General features: G+C 41.8%; 1 protein-coding gene across 1 annotated transcript in view; it reads left to right on the plus strand.

The window, feature by feature from the left end:
* The window catches only part of LOC140482713 (calcium uniporter protein, mitochondrial-like), a 157,418-nt gene that overhangs the window by 108,540 nt on the left and 29,606 nt on the right, over positions 1-19,272 (plus strand). Inside the window, exon 3 of the mRNA XM_072580295.1 lies at positions 18,231-18,401. Within this exon, the coding sequence (XP_072436396.1) occupies positions 18,231-18,401 (171 nt within the window). The remainder of the gene's footprint in view (positions 1-18,230; positions 18,402-19,272) is intronic.

A 19,272-nucleotide genomic window follows, 5' to 3' on the forward strand; every position in this document is an offset into this window, starting at 1 on the left:
GGGCAACGTTTTCACACAGAGGGTGGTACGGGTATGGAATGAGCTGTCAGACAATGTGGTGGAGGCTGGTACAATTGCAACATTTAAGAGGCATTTGGATATGAATAGGAAGGGTTTGGAGGGATATGGGCTGGGTGCTGGCAGGTGGGACTAGATTGGGTTGGGATATCTGGTCAGCATGGACGGGTTGGACCGAAGGGTCTGTTTCCAAGCTGTACAACTCTATGACAAGTAAATGTTTCACTGTTACTGCACTTGTGCCGGGGAGCTAAATTAAACTGGAAGGTTTATGTTCAGTTTGTCATTGTAGGAAGTACAAGCAATGTAGACCGATGTTGTAGGCCCCAAGTCAGTCACTGACTATGACTCTTCTTTCTTCTGTCGATATTTTCTCACCTGGCCACGTGCACAGCGCAAGCTTCACACCTGCAACAGTTCTACTGCAAACAAAACGAGACTTATGGAGCAGAAGTCGTTTTTCTGAGAATGAGATTTGGAAAGCAGTGTAGGAAAATAAGTGGAAAAGGATGAAACTGAATGGATGCTTCTGGCCCACCTGAAGAGTTAGAGACACATACATGAAAGGGGCTTAGAAAAGGGGAAATTGAACCTAGGCTTGCCTTAATGAGACCAATGATGATTCATAGTACAGAAAGCTTTGTTTTACCAGCACCTTTTATGCACTGGCAGTCTTGGTAAACCAGCAACAATTATATACTTCAAATACCACAGGCTTACTGTCTTGTTACAATCTCTACTATGTCCATGTAGTCAGTTGAGGACGCTGGTAAACTTGATTAAAGGCAAAATTGCATTATTATTTGTGATTTATGATGTAAATAAAGTATAGCAGTGATGTATATACCCCCGCTTTCTTTTTCTATAACTTTGTGTGTGTTTTTACACTGATTATGTCAACCTCTCGATTATCTGGAATATTTGATTAACCTGGTCCCGTCGGGGCCAGATAGTAAAAAGCTTCCTATACTTGGTTGTGTTGTGGTCTATCTCTTTTGTCTCACCCATTGGACCATGTCCTGAATAGAATCAATATCATTTTAAATTCTGTGGTTGAACAGCTTTACGCATTATCAATTCCAACTTTATTGGAACATAGGAGTAGGAATAGGCTATTCAGCCCCTTGAGCTGCTCCATTATTCCAGGTCATGGTTGAACACGTACCTCAATGCCATATTCCCATGCTATTTCAACATTCCTTGATGTCATCAGTAACTTGAAATTTATCAATCTCTGACTTGATCTTACTTAGTCATAGAGTCATAGAGATGTACAGCAAGGAAACAGACCCTTCGGTCCAACTCGTCCATGCCGACCAGATATCCCAACCCAATCTAGTCCCACCTGCCAGCACCTGGACGATATTCCTGCCAAACTGTTCCTATTCATATACCCATCCAGATGCCTTTTAAATGTTGCAAATGTACCACTTCCTCTGGCAGCTCATTCCATACATGTACTTGGTTGTGTGAAAAAGTTGCCCCTTAGATCTCTTAGATATCTTTTCCCTCTCACCCTAAACCTATGACCTCTAGTTCTGGACTCCCCCACACCAGGGAGGAGACTTTGTCTATTTATTCTATCCATGCCCCTCATGATTTTATAAACCTCTATAAGGTCACCTCTCAGCCTCCAATGCTCCAGGGAAAACAGCCCCAGCCTATTCAACCTCTCCCTATAGCTCAAATCCTCCAATCCTAGAAACATCCTTGTAAATTTTTTCTGAACGCTTTCAAATTTCACAACATCCTTCCGATAGGAAGGAGACCAGAATTACACACAATATTCCAAAAGTGGCCTAACCAATGTCCTGTACAGCCACGACATGACCTCCCAACCCCTGTACTCAGTACTCTGACCAGTAAAGAAATGCAGACCAAACGCCTCCTTCACTCCTATCTATCTGCAATTCTACTTTCAAGGAGCTATGAACCTGCACTCAGAGGTCTCTTTGTTCAGCAACACTCCCTAGGATTTTACCCTTAAGTGTATAAGTCCAGCTAAGATTTGCTTTCCAAAATGCAGCACCTCACGTTTTTCTAAATTATAAACTCCATCTGGCACTCTTCAGCCCATCTGATCAAGATCCCATTGTAATCTGAGGTAACCTCCCTAACTGTCCACTACACCTTCAATTTTGGTGTCAACTGCAAACTTAGTATAAGATGCATCTTATACTCACATCCAAATAATTTATTTAAATGAAAAAAGGTAACGGACCCAGCACCGATCCTTATGGCACTCCACTGGTCACAGGCCTCCAGACTGAAAAACAACTCTCCACCACCCCCACCCTTCAGCCAACCCTGCATCCAAATGGCTAGCTCTCCCTGCACTCCACCTGATCCAACCTTGTCAACCGATCACCCCACTGAGGTCCACACGGATCCCGTTCACTGCTCTGCCCTCACCAATTGTCTTTGTTTCTTCTTCAAAAACCTCAATCAAGTTTGAGAGACATGACCTCCCACACACAAAGCCATGTCGACCATCCCCAACTAGTCCCTGCCCTTCCAAATACATGTACATCCTGTCCCTCAGGACCCCATCCAAAAACCTGCCCACCACCGTCAGGCCCACTGATCTACAGTTCCTTGGCTTGGCCCCACCGCTCCTCCCAAACAGTGACACCACACCACCCAACCTCCAGTCCTTTGGCACCTCGCCCATGAGCACCGATGATACAAACATCTCAGCAAGGGGCCCAGCAATCACCTCCCTAGCCTCCCACAGAGCTCTTGGGCGCACCCAATCCGGTCCTGGGGCTCCACCCACCTCCACACGTTTCAAGATATCCAGCACCCCCTCCTCTGCAATATGGACACTCCCCAAGATGTCACCATCTATTTCCCCACACTCTATACCCTCCATGTCCCCCTCCATAGCAAACACCGATGCAAAATTCTCACCCATTATCTCCCCCATCTCCCGTGGCTCCACAAAACGGCTGCCATGCTGATCTTGGAGGGGGTCGAGAGTGTGGTACTGGAAAAGCACAGCAGGCCAAGCAACTTCCAAGGAACAGGAAAATCAACACCCTAGCCAAAAGCCCCCTCTATCAGGAATTTCTGATGAAGGACTTTGCCCGAAACATTGTCCCTCCTGCTCTTTGGATGCTGCCTGACCTGCTGTGCCCCACCAGCGCCACACTGTTCACTCTACTGTCCAGCATCTGCAGTCCTCATTTTTTGCCTGATCTTTAAAGGGCCCCGTTCGCTTCCCTGGTCATTCCCCCACCCCCCAGTCTGCAATGTTCTCCTCAACTCTACCCACTAAAGCTATCCCATGTCCCCTCCTGACTACCCTAGTAAGCATTGCCTCCACACTCCTCCAAGGATTCACCCGACCTCCCTGTCCATACCTGACACATGCTTCCCTTCCCCATCAATCAAACCCTCAACTTGTCCAGTCATCCTGCACTCCCCACACCCGCCAGCTTCACCCTCTAACAGGAACACATGGTCTCCAGACTCCTGACATCTCACTTATGGAGGCTTCCCATCCTCCAGCCATCCCCCCTCCCAACCTGGGAACATCTGCCCCAATCAGCCCCCGAAAGCTCCTGCTCAACACCATCAAAATTAGCCCCCCTCCAATCTAGAACTTCAGCTTTTAGATCTGGTCTACCCTCCTCTATCACTACTCTAAAACCAATAGAACTATGGTAGCTGGGCCTGAAGTGCTTCCCCCACTGTCACCGCAGCCACCTGCCCCAACCCATTTCCCAAGAGTAGGTCAAATCATGCAATGTCTCCAGCAGGCACATCCACACACTGAGTCAGAAAACCTCTTTGCTCACACCCAACAAACCCCTCTCCATCCAAACCCCCACCACCATGGCAGTCCCAGTCAGTGTCCGGAAAGTCAAAATTCCCCACCACAACCACCCTATTATTCTGACAGATAACTGGCAGGCATGGACAAAGCAGCGAACCATGTAGGACTGATAAATTAAATTGCATTTATTTCAATGCAAGAGGCCAAACCGGGAAGGCAGATGAGTTATTGGTTGAGTTTCTGCAGCCCTCTGGGGAAGTGAGTTCTGGAGAGTCGTTATCCTCGGAGTGAAGACGTTCCTCCTCATCTCAGTCCTAAATGGATTTTTTTTATTGTGAGACCATGTTTTGTGGTTGTCAACCCCCCAGTGAAAGGAACCTCCCTTCCTGCATCTAATGTGTCTCCCCCTTCAAGAATTTGGAGGTTTCGATGAGATTACCTCCCATTCTTCTAGACTCAGGGAATACAGATACAGTCTCTTCAATCTCGCCCGGTAGGACATCCCGCCATCTAGGGATCAGTTAGGAGCTCTACTGCTTTCCATCTGTGGCAAATATAATCTTGCTAGGGAACTACACAGAATAGTCCAGGTGTTGTCTCATCTGTGTTTGTATGATTGAAGAATTCTTCATTCCTCTACCCAAATCTTCTTGCAATAAAGGCAAACAGGTGTACGATTTACCTGCCAGACTACTTGCTGACCTGCATTCAAGCTTTCTGTGACTTACTAATAGGGACACCCATGTCTCTCTGGATCATTGACACCTGGCAGTCTTCCACCATTTGAGAACTACTGTGTGCTTACATTCTTCCTCCTAATTAATTTGAACCATGAAAATAATAACTAATATTGGAAGCTGTTCAGTAATTCCATCTGAGTTATGTGTTTTTGTAGGCGAATCTGAAATTGACCCAAAAACAACAAACACTATTAATAAAGCACTATTTCTAATTGACAATGTAGTTATTGATCTACTTCACTTCCCTTCCCTTTCCTTTCATGCATCCCACCCCTACCCTAAGATCAGTGACAGCTCCTTCAGCATTGTGCGCTTTGCCCCAATCTGAGGAAGTGAATTCATCCTTCCTTGGACAGGGAATATTTTACCATATGTCTGTTCTCATTATCAACTCCTGCATTTCTTTAAATCATCACAGAATCCATCCTGGTACTGCTGGGTGAGAAGGCAGGGTTATCGATCTTAAAAAGGGCTTATGTGCAAAAACATTGACTCTCCTGCTCCTTAGATGCTACCTGACCTGCTGTGCTTTTCCAGCACCACGCTCTTGACTCTGATTCCCCAGCACCTGCAGTCCTCACTTTCTCCTAATGGAGTAGTGTGTGTCTAGTGTTGTCTCTCAATTGATCTTGTGCAGCAACCTAAACATAGTTATTTCTGTTGAGTGTTTATTCTTTTGGTCTGATTTGCCTGAATTAACTGATTATAAAATTACATAAAGGAATGAGAATATAAGAAAACCTAAACGTTTGAAGGGGTTTAGCACAATGATGCCATTTCCTCTAAAGGACTAAGTGCAGCTATACAATCGTGCTGTAACCCAATCAAAAATTATTCAGGCAAATAATTTAAAGCAACCAAAGCTTTGCAGAGAATGTAAAACAGAGAAGATCTATCACGTTTGGAATCATGTACTCAGTATTATATTATTGCTCAAATGATTTATTTATAAGTGTATATAACCTTCAGACTGCTTCCTGTGAGATAGACAATATGTAAACACTGATTGATAGAAGTTAATTCCGCACTGAGCTGTAAATGCCAAATTTCACGTGAGCTGTTTTAATTCTGTATAACCTGGACCATTCAAGTTGAGACTATCCATGTGTACATTAGGATTCCAAATATCCTTCCCAAGGTGCCCTCATGCCTTCAATCATCGAGGTAACCATTGAAAGAAAAACCTACCCCAACCCTATACGTGGGAGGGGTAGTACCTTGCAGATTGTACAGGGATGCAGTGGTCTAGTAGTATAGACTATTAATCCAGAGACCCAGGGTTCTGGGAATCTGCAGGTCAAATCCAGCCGTGGCAGTTGGTGAAATTTGAATTCAATAAAAATCTAGAATTAAGAGTATAATAATGACTGTGAAGCCATCATTGATTATTGGAAAAAGTAATCCGGTTTACTAATGTTCTTTAGGGAAGAACTGTGCAATCCTTACCTGGTCTGACCTCTTAGTGACTCCAGATCTATTGCAGTGTGGTTGACACTTAAAATACCTTCTGGGCAATTAGGGATGGCCACATTGCATAAATATACTTTTTTAAAATCACAGTTTGTGTGTCTCTCCTGATCTCGCTATTCCTCTAGAGACAGGATCTCTGACTGGTGGAGTAGCTTTTCCACCCACTGTGAGGAAGGTACCTTTCCCTGATGTATTGCTTGCGTTCAGGATGTGTGGAGGAGCTGTGCCTTACTGTGAAAGAACGAGACCACTTCATAACAGTGTGCATCTTGTCAGGAGTGACCCAACCTTTGGGAAAGTGTAGAACTTTGCTACTCTGCCATGCAAAGCTTGATTTTTAAAAATGTATTTTTAGGGGTGAATTGAAGAAGCCCTTGGGTGTACAGCACAGAGATAGAGTTGTAGAGATGTACAGCATGAAAACAGACCCTTTGGTCCAATCCATCCATGCCAACCAGATATCCCAACCCAATCTAATCCCACCTGCCAGCACCTGGCCCATATCACTCCAAACCCTTCCTATTTATTTGATAAGTCGCGTGTTGTGAATTTGCTCGTTAATCACACCCACATTAGATTTTGGAGTGCATGAATTCCAATTTATTTAGTTAACTGCGGTTATTTGCTAGTTAATACTCAGACAACGTACAGGACATAAAGATCTCTGCAGAAGTAGTCAATCTGTTGTGTGGTTTGAATGTAATTCCTCAAACAATGAAGATAACAATTGAGAGTTTTTTCCGCTCCACCATCTGGTTCAATAAGGTCAGCACCTATTTACCAAAAATGTGTGGTTTACTTTGTGGGTGGCACGGTGGCACAGTGGTTAGCACTGCTGCCTCACAGCGCCAGAGACCCGGGTCAATTCCCGCCTCAGGTGACCCTATCTGTGTGGAGTTTGCACGTTCTCCCTGTGTCTGCGTGGGTTTCCTCCGGGTGATCTGGTTTTCTCCCACTGTCCAAAGATGTGCAGGTTAGGTGAATTGGCCATGCTAAATTACCCGTAGTGTTAGGCGAAGGGGTAAATGTAGGGGAATGGGTCTGGGTGGATTGCGCTTCGGCGGGTCGGTGTGGACTTATTGGGCCGAAGGGCCTGTTTCCACACTGTAGATTAGATTAGATGAGATTACTTAATCTTACTCGAATAATTTGACTTACATTGTCACATTTACCTCAGTACAGTGAAAAGTTTTGCTTTGTGTGCAGTACAGACTAATCATTGCCATACAAAATGCTTTATAGTAATAGAACAGAACAAGGAATACAGTGTTACAGCTGCAATGTTTTATAAAAGAAGCAGTTTCCAATGGATGGAGTAAAACCTGAAATCAACAATTGCTGACATCTACTTAATTTCAACAGAAGCATCAACCTACTTTGGTGATTGCAGTAGGTCCTGTTTTTAATCTTCAAATGATTTTACTTTGCATATTAGAAGCTTTACTAATATAGCTGTCAGAGGATTTGCTATAAATACAGTGAAGTATACACTTTCAAATCAATTCCCTAGAGGGAATGAACATAGCCAGCAGCACCAACCTAACTAGGAAACCAAGCTCTCCACAAAGGTGGATGCAAACAGACCCTTGTAAAACAGTAGGTTCTGAACTCAAGATAAAGACTTTGTGTCATTGCCTTCTGCGTCCTATTGCTTGATCAGTTTATGACCTAGGTATTCTATCAGTAATACTGTGTTCATCGTTGAAATTATTATTAACTGCAGCAACATTGGAGCAGCTGATTGCAGTAACTCAAGATAGATGAAGGTTTTTTTTAAGTGATTCTTTTTGTAATGTACCTCAACTCAAATTCTTAGTATAATTTGCCAAGTATAGGCAGCTGAAGTGGTGGAGATTTAATGACATCAATGGTATTCTGTTTTATTGATTTAAGGATGTTTTCATTGGCAGCTTAGATTGTGCACAGTCTGCATTGCATTCCTTCAGGCGCTGATCGGATTTTAGCCTCCTTTCCAAGACTACTTTTCAAAAGAATCAATTCTTCAAAACATCTGTTTTCAGTCTCCTCATGCTATGGGAGACCTGTCATCCTAAAAATTGGAAATTTAGTACTTTGCAAGAAAGCTACAATATACAAGTTATTTTTTCTGCCCATTTTCCCCACCATTCATTGGAAAAGCTTGCTGAATGACATTTGGACTGGAGTTTGCTTCTGTGTTTTCTATCGTCGTCGGTCGTCCCTCGATTTGAGGAATTACACGTTTCTGCTATGGGTCTTGTTATGGACTAGGCCAGACCACTCAAAACATTCTTGAGCAGGCAGCCCAGACCATAACTTTGCAATTTGTTTCGTTAAGTGTACAATGAGAATTACTCTGAGTAAGCCAGCTAGGTTGATTACTAGGTTTTAAAACAGACACATTTATTCATAAGATTACACAATGAAACACACAGAACAGAATAAAGAAGCTCTACAGAACTCAGTTTATCCAACTAGAGTTAATTATGCCGTTCCAAATATACACAACAGTCTCAATAAGCAAAACCCCTTAAAAACAGTTTGTTAAAAAAAAAAGGAACAGATGCTTACAAATTGGAATTGGAAGGGCAGAAGGAGAGAGTGAATAAGTTTCCACACAGTTCACTGTTGAACTCCCAACTAGTTCTGGATGGAACCGCTCAACTAGAGAGCTGACCACTCCCCTTCCATTATACAGGTCACTTCTAAAACATGACCACTTTGGCCTGAAGTCTTATCTGTTTACATATAAACCAAAAGCCCTCTCAAAATCCTTTTCATCACTGTACCAAACTAGTCTAATCGGAGCCCGGTGTGGTTTATGACCCCTTGAAAAAAAAAATCAAGGACACCATATCCTTGAGAAAAGGAACAGCTTTTAGAAAAAAGGAACCAGCTTTGTGACACAACCCAGTTTAAAAAAAACGAACCATCAATATCAAAAGATGGCTTCGTTTTTAAAACCTTTCAAACCCAGTTAAGCAGTCTAAACACACATATACTCTATACTAACTATAAACATACAAACATGCACAACCACATGCAAATTCAGGCCATGGTACACCCGCCACTGAACACCTCCGTATCTCATTCAAGCCTCGATAACGCATTGACAATGCCATACTGCCTCATGCACAATTGTCAAATTGAATGGCTGTAACTACACGCTCTCACTAAACAGTCTGGCATTTTTGTCCTTAAATTTTTCCACAAATGTCAATGGGTTATGATCAGTGTATACAATTGTCTCAGATGCATTGCTGGTAATCTAAATCCTGAAATGTTGTAATGCCAACACCAAACTTAAAGTCTCTTTCTCCACCGTTGAATGTTTCTGTTGATGAACGTTCAACATCCTGGAAAAAAACCCAATGGGTCTTTCTATCCCCTCAGCGTCCTCCTGCAGGAGCACCGCACCAACACCCACATCACTGGCATCAATAGCCACCTTGAAAGGCTTCGTGTAATCCGGTGTGGCTAATACTGGGGCAGTGGTGAACAGTTTTAGGCTGTCAAATACTGTAAATGTTCCTTCTATGAGTGACTAAAAATCATCCAGTCATCAACGTACATCACACAGTTGGGTAATCTGGCAATGACCTTATTAGTCAGTCTCTGAAATGTAGCTGGAGCGTTTTTCATACCACATGGCATGACTTTGAACTGATATATACTGGATTAGTGGTGCTGGAAGAGCACAGCAGTTTAGGCAGCATCCAACAAGCAGCAAAATCGACGTTTCGGGCAAAAGCCCTTCATCAGGAATGATATAGTCCATTTGGGATGATTTCACGGCTGTGCTAAAGGAGGACACTATGGAGGGCTTGAGCAGTGAGGCAATGTGGGTAGAGCTGAGAGATAAGAAGAGTGCAGTTACATTGTTAGGACTGTACTACAGGCCTCCCAATAGTGAGCATGAGTGAGGTAGAAGAACAAATAGATAAACAGATTATGGGAAGATATTGAGAAAATAAAGTGGTGGTGATGGGAGATTTTAATCTTCCCAACATTGACTGGGATACACTTAGTGTCAGGGGCCTGGATGGGGCAGAAGTTGTAAGGAGCATTTGTAAGAAGGTTTTCTAGAGCAGTATATCAATAGTCCATTAAGGTAAGGGGCCGTATTGGACCTGGTGTTGGGGAATGAGCCAGGCCAGGTGGTAGGAGTTGCAGTGGGGGATTTCTTTGGGAAATAGTGACCACAATTCTGTAAGTTTTAAAATGCTCCAGACAGAGATGAAAGTTGTCATAAGGGAAGAGTGCTAAACTGGGCCAAGGTCAATCTTCTCAAAATTCAGCGGGAGCTGGGTGATGTGGATTGGGGGCAAGGATTTGAAGGGCAGTCCACATTTGATATGTGGGAGGCTTTCAAAAATAGGTTGAAGATAGTGCAGGATAGGTATGTCCATTTGAAAGCAAAGGATAGAAAAGGCAAAATTCATAAACCGTGATGACAGGAGAAATTGTGCAACTAATCAAGAGGAAAAGAGAAGCGTACATAAAGTCCAGGCAGCTAAGAACAGAACAGACTTTGGAGCAATATCGGGAGAGTAGGACTAATCTTAAACAAGGAATCAGGCTGGCTAAAAGGGGTCATGAAATAATTTTAGTTAGCTGAATTGAGCAGAATCCCAAGGCCTTTTATTCATGTATAAGAAGCAAGAGGGTAACAAGAGAAAGGGTTGGTCCACTAAACCTGAGAAAATGGGTGAGATTCTTAATGATTACTTTGCATCAGTGGAGAGGAACATGATGAATGTTGAGATTATAGATAGAAGTTTGTTTACATTGACCCATGGATCACGTTGACATAAGGAGGGAGGATGTGTTGGGTAGGCTAAAGGATATTAAGGTGGACAAATCCCCAGGACTGGATGGGAAAGGTTGCTGAGGGAGGTGAGAGAGGAAATACCTAGGGCCCTGACAGATATCTTTGTGGCATTCTTAAACACAGGTGAAGTGCCGGAGGACTGGAGAATTGCTCATGTTGTCCCCCTGTTCAAGAAGGGTAGCAGGGATATTCCAGATGTCAGTGGTGGGAAAGTTGCTACAGAAGGTACTGAGGGAGAGGATCTATTTATATTTGGAAGAGAATGGGCTTATCAGTGATAGGCAACATGGTTTTCTGCAGAGGAGATCGTGCCTTACCAATTTAGAGTTCTTGCGGAAGTGACCAAGTTGATAGATGAAGGAAGAGCTGTAGATGTCATATACATGGACTTTAGTAAGGCTTTTGATAAGGTTCCCCACGGTAAACTAATGGAAAAAGTGAAGTCACATGGTGTGCAGGGTGTTCTAGCTAGGTGGATAAAGAATTTGGTTGAGCAACAGGAGACATAGTAGTAGTTGAAGGGAGTTTCTCGCAATGGAGAAAGGTGACCAGTGGTGTTCCACAGGGATCAGTGTTGGGGCCACTGTTGTTTGTGATATACATAAATGATCTGGAAGAGGGCACTGTTGGTATGATCTGCAAGTTTGCAGATGACACTAAGATTGGTGGAGTAGCAGAAAACATAGGAGACTGTCAAAGAATGTATGTAGATAGGAGGATGTAGATAGACTGGAGAGTTGGATGGAGAAGTGGCAGATGGAGTTCAGTCCAGGCAAGTGTTAGTTGATGCATTTTGGAAAGTCTAACTCTAGAGCGAACTGTAATGTAAAAGGAAGAGGCTTGGGAAAAGTTGGTAAGCAGAGAGATCTGGGAGTTCTGGTCCATTGTACCCTGAAGATGGCTGCACAGGTGGATAGAGTGGTCAAGAAGGCATATAGTATGCTTGCCTTCATTGGACGTGGTATTGAGTGTAAGAGCTGGCAGGTCATGTTAAAATTGTACAAGACTTTGGTTCGGCCGCATTTAGAATACCATGTATGGTTCTGGTCGCCACATTACCAAAAGGATGTTGAGAGAGGTTTAAGAGGATGTTGCCTGGTATGGAAGGTGCTAGCTATGAAGAGAGGTTGAGTAGGTTAGGATTATTTTCATTAGAAAAACGGAGATTTGAGGGGGGACCTGATTGAGGTATACAAAATCATGAAGGGTGTAGACAGGGTGGATAGAGATGAGCTTTTTCCCAGAGTGAGGGATTCAATAACGAGAGGTCACGTGTTCAAGTGAGAGGAGAAAAGTTTAAGGGGGATACACACGGAAAGCACTTTACACAGAGGGTGGTAGATGTCTGCAACGCGTTGCCAGTAGAGGCAGGCACGGTAGATTCATTTAAGGTGTGTCTGGATAGATGCAGGAGTAGGTGGGGAGCAGAAGGATACAGATTCTGAGGAATTGGACGATAGGTTTAGACTGCGGATTTGGATCGGCACAGACTTTAGAGGGCTGAATGGCCTGTTCCTGGAGTGTAAATTTTCTTTGTTTTTTGTTCTTTGTATGCACAATTAGGTTAGTACTTCCCAGTTTATTTCCGCGTATACATGATAGTAATAACTCTTCCAGGTCATTTCGATTTTCTCATGAAATTTAACTCATTAATTAATCCCAATTTTTGACAACTTCCTCATTGTCCCATTTGATTTCAGGAATGTCCAATTCAGAATCCTCTGAATTTGGTTCTTCCTTCTGTGCTGTAATCATGAACACCTTCTCCTCTTGCTTTCCTTCCCGATCAAAATACCTGTTGAGCATATTCACATGATACACTCTGTGAGATTTCTTCCTGTCTGGAGTCCTTATCAAGTAGTTTACCTCACTCAATTTCCTCTCGACTTGACAAGGTCCACTAAACGTTGCTTTTAAAGGCTCACCTGTTACTGGAAATAACACCAATACCTTACCTTATCCCCAACACCAATACCTTATCCCCAGTTGCAAAATTGTGAATGTGATTTATTATCTACTTCCTGTTTCATTATATGCTGTGAGACATTTAAAGGCTGTTTAGTCAACTCTCCAGCTCTGTTTAATTGTTCTCTAATATTTGACACATTGTCCAAATAGGTGGTCTCTGAAGTCTGACTTATTAATTTCTCCTTAGTCAATTTTAATGGCCCTCTTACTTCATGCCCCAAAATTAATTCAAATGGACTGAATTTGGTTGATTCATTCGGTGCATCTCTGATTGCACAAAGTACAAATGGAACTCCCTTATCCCAATCATCTGGCTAATCCTGACTATTAGCTACAATATGGTCTTTAGTGTTTAATGCCATCTCTCTAGCACTCCCTACCATTCCGGATGGTATGCAGTAGATTTGAATTGCTTTATTCCCAAGTTATGCATAACCTCCTTGAATAGTTTGGATGTGAAGTTTGATCCTTGGTCTGACTGGATCTTTATTGGTAGTCAGTATGTAGTGAAAAAATTTAAGTAATCTTTCTACAACCCTTTTAGCTGTGATGTTGCATAATGGGATTGTCTCTGGAAATCTAGTCGACACATCCATTATTGTTAATAGATACTTATTCCCACTTTTTGTTTGAGGTAAGGAATCTACACAATCAATCAAGATTCTTGTGAAAGGTTCCTCAAATGCTGGAATAGGTGTTAAAGGTGCAAGTTTTATTACTGTCTGTGATTTTCCAATTAGCTGACATGTGTGACAAAATTCAACTTCATCCTTGTGTAGTCCAGGCCAGTAAAAATGACTTTGTATTTTAGATTGTGTTTTCCTCTCCTCTAAATGACCTCCAAGTGATAGCTTGTGTGCCACTCACAGCACCTCCTTTCTATACCCTACTAGTAAAACAATTTGATGAATCTCTGCCCATTTCTTATCAGATTGAATATGTGATGGTCTCCATTTCCTCATTAAGACATCATTTGTTAAGTAATAATATACAGGAAGGCATTCACACTTCTTCTCTGTATATGCCTTTTGATATAACTGTTTGAGTTACAACAGAAAGATGAGAACCTAAATCAGCTTAGCAGATTTAAAGATACTTGCATGTTTACCAATCTGCTCCTTCTCTGTCCCAGTTATCTGATCACAAAAGGTCTCGGATAACACTGTCAGCTTCCTTATCTGTGCCTTTTGAACTCTCCTGCTTCAACTTGTGTCTCTGATCTTGTGACCACACAATCAGGGGAAATTCCGAATAAAGATCCTTCTTTTCTTCAGTTGCCTGTGTCTCTACTGGCTTTCCTACTGGAGTAGGCAACATGCCTAACATTGAATCAGCTACATCATTTGCATGGACAAATGGTATTCCTGGAGCTGAGAGTTTGTCCAGTTCTCCTACCACAAATTCTCCACTCTTCGCTGGGCTCTCTAGCCTCACTTTACATAAATGAACACTTTTTTGTCTCGCCATGAGTTCCTGTTACCAGTACTTTTTCTGGCAATAGTCCCTCAGGAGTACATACCTCCTCATCTTTCAGCAGTACAGACTGAGAGGATCCTGTGACCCTTAATATTGTAATCTCTTTGCTAATCCTGCCCTAGGTGAATAAACTTTACCCTTACATGTATATTTTTTAAACAGATCTGGCACTTGCTCCTTAACCAACCTCTGATCATCTTGTATACTCTGAGGCAGTTGTCAAACTTCCCTTGTGTTTTTTGTTACTAGTCCAACAAAACCCCCAGGCTTGTCTGGTTTTCCTACGTCTGGTTTTCCTCTAGCCCACCAACACTGATTTTGTGTGGCCCACTTTATTACAATGAAAATACCAGAGCTTTTTAACTTGTTTGTGCCCCTCAAGGGTTTCTTTATATACCTTGTGATAAGTTATCCTTATGATCTTCACTGAGATCTATCTTTCCCTTTCCACGTGAGGATTTCTCTTTGCCCCAATTTCTACCCCTCATGGATTAAAATTGATTCTGGAAGCCAAACTGAGTTTTATGGACCAGCTCATAATCATCAGCCACTCCAGCTGCTAACCTTGCTGTTTTAACTCTCTGCTCTTCCACATGAAGCCCAGCCTCAGCCTTTATCTCCAACCTTTTAAGCTGACTTTCCGTTTGAAGTGTCTGTTTTTGAAGTTCAAAAGCTCGCTCTTTTTCTCTGCTCTCTCATTTTCCTTCTCTTCTTCTTCTCTCTCTTTTTCTCTGTTCTGCTGCTCTCTTTTTTTCCCTCACTTCTGCTTTCAATCATAACTCTAACTGTTTCATTTCTGCTGTCCCTTCCTTATCTCTTGCCTCTATCTCAAGCTGCTTCATTTGCAATTGAATTCTTACCATCTCTACAGATTCTGATGGTTTCCCCGGCAAGTTTAAATGCTGAGCTACTGCTGTAATTATCTCTCTTTTCCTCATAGAAGCAGGCAATTTCAATCCCAGTTTGTATGCTAATTCCTGCAGCTTGGTCTTACTCACCTTTTGCAAAACATCCAAAGTCGCTACCTCCACCTCCAGAAAACTTTTGGTGACTGAAAAAGCCATTGCTATCCCAAGCTTTGTCTACCCAACCAAGCCAACACCCGAAATAAAGATATTAGCACCTATCACTAGCTGTTTATAATCCCGCAAAGAGACCCCAGTCTGTTATGGACTAGGCCAGATGACTCAAAACATTCTTGAGCAGGCAGTCCAGATCATAACTTCGTAATTTGTTTGGGTAAGTATACAGTGAGAATTACCCAGAGTAAGCTAGCTAGGTTGACTACTAGATTTTTAAAACGAACAAAAATGTATTCAGAAAATTAAACAATGAAACACAAAGAACAGAATAAAGAACACCTTCAGAACCCGGTCTATCCAAACTAGACTTAATTATGCTGTTCCAAATATACACCACAGTCCCAATAAGCAAACTTTCTTAAAAACACAGTTTTAAAAAGAAATGGAACAGGTACTTACAGGTTGGAACTGGAAGGGCAGAAGGGGAGAGAGAGTGAGTTTCCACACAGCTCACTGTTGACCTCCCAACCAGTTTCAGACTGAACTGCTCAGGTAGAGAGCTGACTACTCCCTTTTCATTATACAGGTTACTTCTAAATCATGAATCACTTTGGCCTGAAGTCTCATCTGTTTACATATAAACAAAAAGGCCTCTCAAAATCCTTTTCCTCTCTGTATCACACAAGGCAATCAGAGCCCGGCCCATTACGGCCCCTCTGGAAAAATCAAGGAACAGCTTTTAGAGAAAAGAAACCAGCTTTGTGACATTCTTCATACAGCTGACCAGACTGATTCCCGCTCCACAGTTCTTTATGTACTTGGAGCAGGATGTGGGAGGACGTGGCATCCAGAGTGCAAGATTTTACTGATTTAACTTTTTCCCCCTTTCTCTACTGATTGTCATCCTTGTTATTAACGTATTAAGAATCGAAAAGTGTGGTGCAACTCAATGGACAAATTATAGCCATTATGACAGATTAGGAGCAAATGTCTCTTTGTTATGAAATTGCTGTACTTCAAGGAAAGCTGCAGAAAACCTGGGAATTATTCCTTTTTTCTGTCCTCCTTTGGAATGTTGGACCTTTGGGAATGGAGAGAACTGGAGCTTGCGAGATGGTTTTCAGTCTTACTGACACTGAGCTGCAGAATCAACTGTGTAGCTAGTCTTAACCACAGAAAATTTGGAAATTCTTTATCCTGTCTGCTATTTGAGGAGTAGTAGACTCAGCATCTTTCCAAGACTCAAAAATTAGTGAAATTTTGGCCAAAGAAGAACAGGTTTTTAATATACATCTTTATCCTGAAGCAAATGTTAAAGGAATGACAAATGTAATCGTCATTCATAATTGCATCTGGATAGAAAGCAACTCATTGTCTGCATAGTGCTCCTCAACATTTAAGTTGAAAGTGTTATAAATGTGTGCGTTCTTTATCTCCGTCTGTACAATATGCTTTGCAGATGGGAAATGGTTCCTGCTTTAATCAAAATTCACAAGTATCTTTTCCCTCTAATTAATTTTAGAATACTTGCAAATGTTTAGCAGCAGTCACCAAGTCGCTACTAAAGTTCTTTTCAGGAAAATTACATTCTGTTAACATTGATGTTACAAATGATTGGATTTTCACTGGGCTGGATGATGGATTGAGAGTGAATCAGGCAGCAGAGGGATAAATGCATCCATACCCTTCCACTATCCAGTCAACAATATAGGGCTGTATTTGGCAGCTTTTGAAATTGATGCTATCCATTTAGGAATATTTCAACGGTTAGAGAATTGAATGAAGGAAGTTAGTTTTCAGAAGAAATTAAGAGCTGTCATTTCCCAATTTATCAATATTGTAAAGCCAGTAGCTATCAACACATAAAGTTCTCAACTTCACTACCTTGCCTGTAAGCAGTTTTGAAGAGTCACTCAAGTTAATATTGGATTCCTTTTTAAAATGGAGTTGGGTAATTATCTGAAGAAGAGAACATTTGCAAAACTGCTGTGAGAGAACAGGGGAGTAGGACTAACTTGGAATCCAATCTATCAACATCCTTTCTCCCCAGCATTATCCCCTCACAGCTACTGCATAAGTGCTGCCCCCTACATTTCACAACAGGTCTGATGAAAAGTCTTCTCGTCTCGAAACGTTAACTTGCTCCCATTCCATGGATGCTGCCTAACCTGTAATTTTCAGCATTTTCTTGTTTTTAGGACTGAGTAGTTTTCGTAGGGAGTCGCAACAGATACATAAGGTTGAATCCCCTTCTGCAATTGTGCAATGATTCTATGATTGTATAAGAGCAGAATGTCAATATGAATTCTTCTAGCCCAAAGTAAAAACTGGCTGTGTTGTCTACTGAATGTTTATATCAGCAATCTTGAATGTGGAAAGTTTTCCCATTTTCATCTTGCTTGCTTTTTTTTTTGTCGGCTGTAGGATTTTCTGCCACCAACCCTTTATTCTTGTCAGTCCTATTTAAGCTATTTTACATTAAGCTTTTGATGTTATACATCCAGTACCAACTAGTGATTGGATTGTGCCAGTTTATCCTCTTCCAGGATAAGTTCCACTGGCAGGGTTAAGCAATCAACCTCACAGAAAGAGGTTGTTCGATCCTGAAAATAGATGACCTGTCAACAATGGCCTTAATTTAGGCTTTCTGATACAAGAAGCTGCTGCTTAACACACAATTTTTGTAACAACTGATCAAATGCTTTTACAGCCATCAGGTTCCACCATCCAATTAATCTGATTAAATAATTCTGATCACCCCTCTTTTCAATGAGAGGAGAAAAAGACCTGAAGCTTCTCATAAAATGATGAGTAAACTTTGGGTTTACAAAACTCGGGCGTTAAAAAGTTAACAGCATGGTATGGCGCATTTTAAAAAGCCAGTTTCTTTGTGTCTTTAATGGCAGTTGAAGTAATACTGATGATTGAATTTTTCTGTTCTCTTCTAGAGGCAACTGTGGAATACAAGCATGGATTTCCAGTAATCTCTGTCACACTTCCCTCTAGAAATGAGCGCTGCCAGTTTCTGGTGAAGCCGCTTTTGATGAATGTTGGTGACCTTCTAAAGGACTTGAAAAATGAAGATCAAGGCATCAGTAGGGCGGCAATCTTTTCAGAAGGTGACTGTTATCCAGTACACTGCACAACTAGAGTATCTCTTTCTGCTTCAGCTTTAAGCAATTAGACTAAAACACTCTTCATTTTGGGGTGTGCAGATGTTGCAGGAAATAATATACTTTTGTTTGGTGTATGCTGTCTGAGCTGGGCTCTATGCCATCAGTTTTTATCAGAAGTCACACGACACCAGGTGTCGTTCAACAGGTATATTTAAAATAACAAGCTTTCGAAGCACTGCATCTCCACATCAGTCTTTACAGGTCCAGCAAAAATTGAACTTGCGGAACTGGATTTGACTTGATAACTTCAACTGTACAGGAGGCATGGAAATGTGAATTTAGCAATTTGCAGAAGCTCAATTTGATAGAGTAGGATTTGGTAGTGGGAGATGAATGCAGAGCCATTTAATTAAAAGCACAGGAAAATCACAAGTAATGCTTATTGTTAGCTGTGCATTGATTTAGTGTCTTAGCTATTAATCACAGAATTAAATGATCTGGTGCTCAGAACACAGGACTTGCATTGGTTTTGAGAGCTGAATCATATTTTTGGCACTGCAACTTAACCTTTTATCCAATTTTGCTATCAGCAAGATAACTAAACACTTTTAATGCTGTAATCTCTAACACAAATTCACACCTCACCATATAGTGACTTAGAGATACACATGGAGTCAATAACATTTGCGTAAGTTATAAATCATGTTCTGCACCCCATGTTCATTGGAAGTATAGTATGGCAGTGTGCTTTGGTTTGCTGCAATTTGGGAAATCGACACCAAATTGCATCATTTGTGAAGCAGGTTCAAAACGTGCATTATTCAGAACAAATTTGGGGTAATAGGTAGCCGTAGAAAGGAGAATATCTTGGCTT

This window comes from Chiloscyllium punctatum, chromosome 1 (assembly GCF_047496795.1).
Source record: "Chiloscyllium punctatum isolate Juve2018m chromosome 1, sChiPun1.3, whole genome shotgun sequence".
NCBI lineage: Eukaryota > Metazoa > Chordata > Chondrichthyes > Orectolobiformes > Hemiscylliidae > Chiloscyllium > Chiloscyllium punctatum.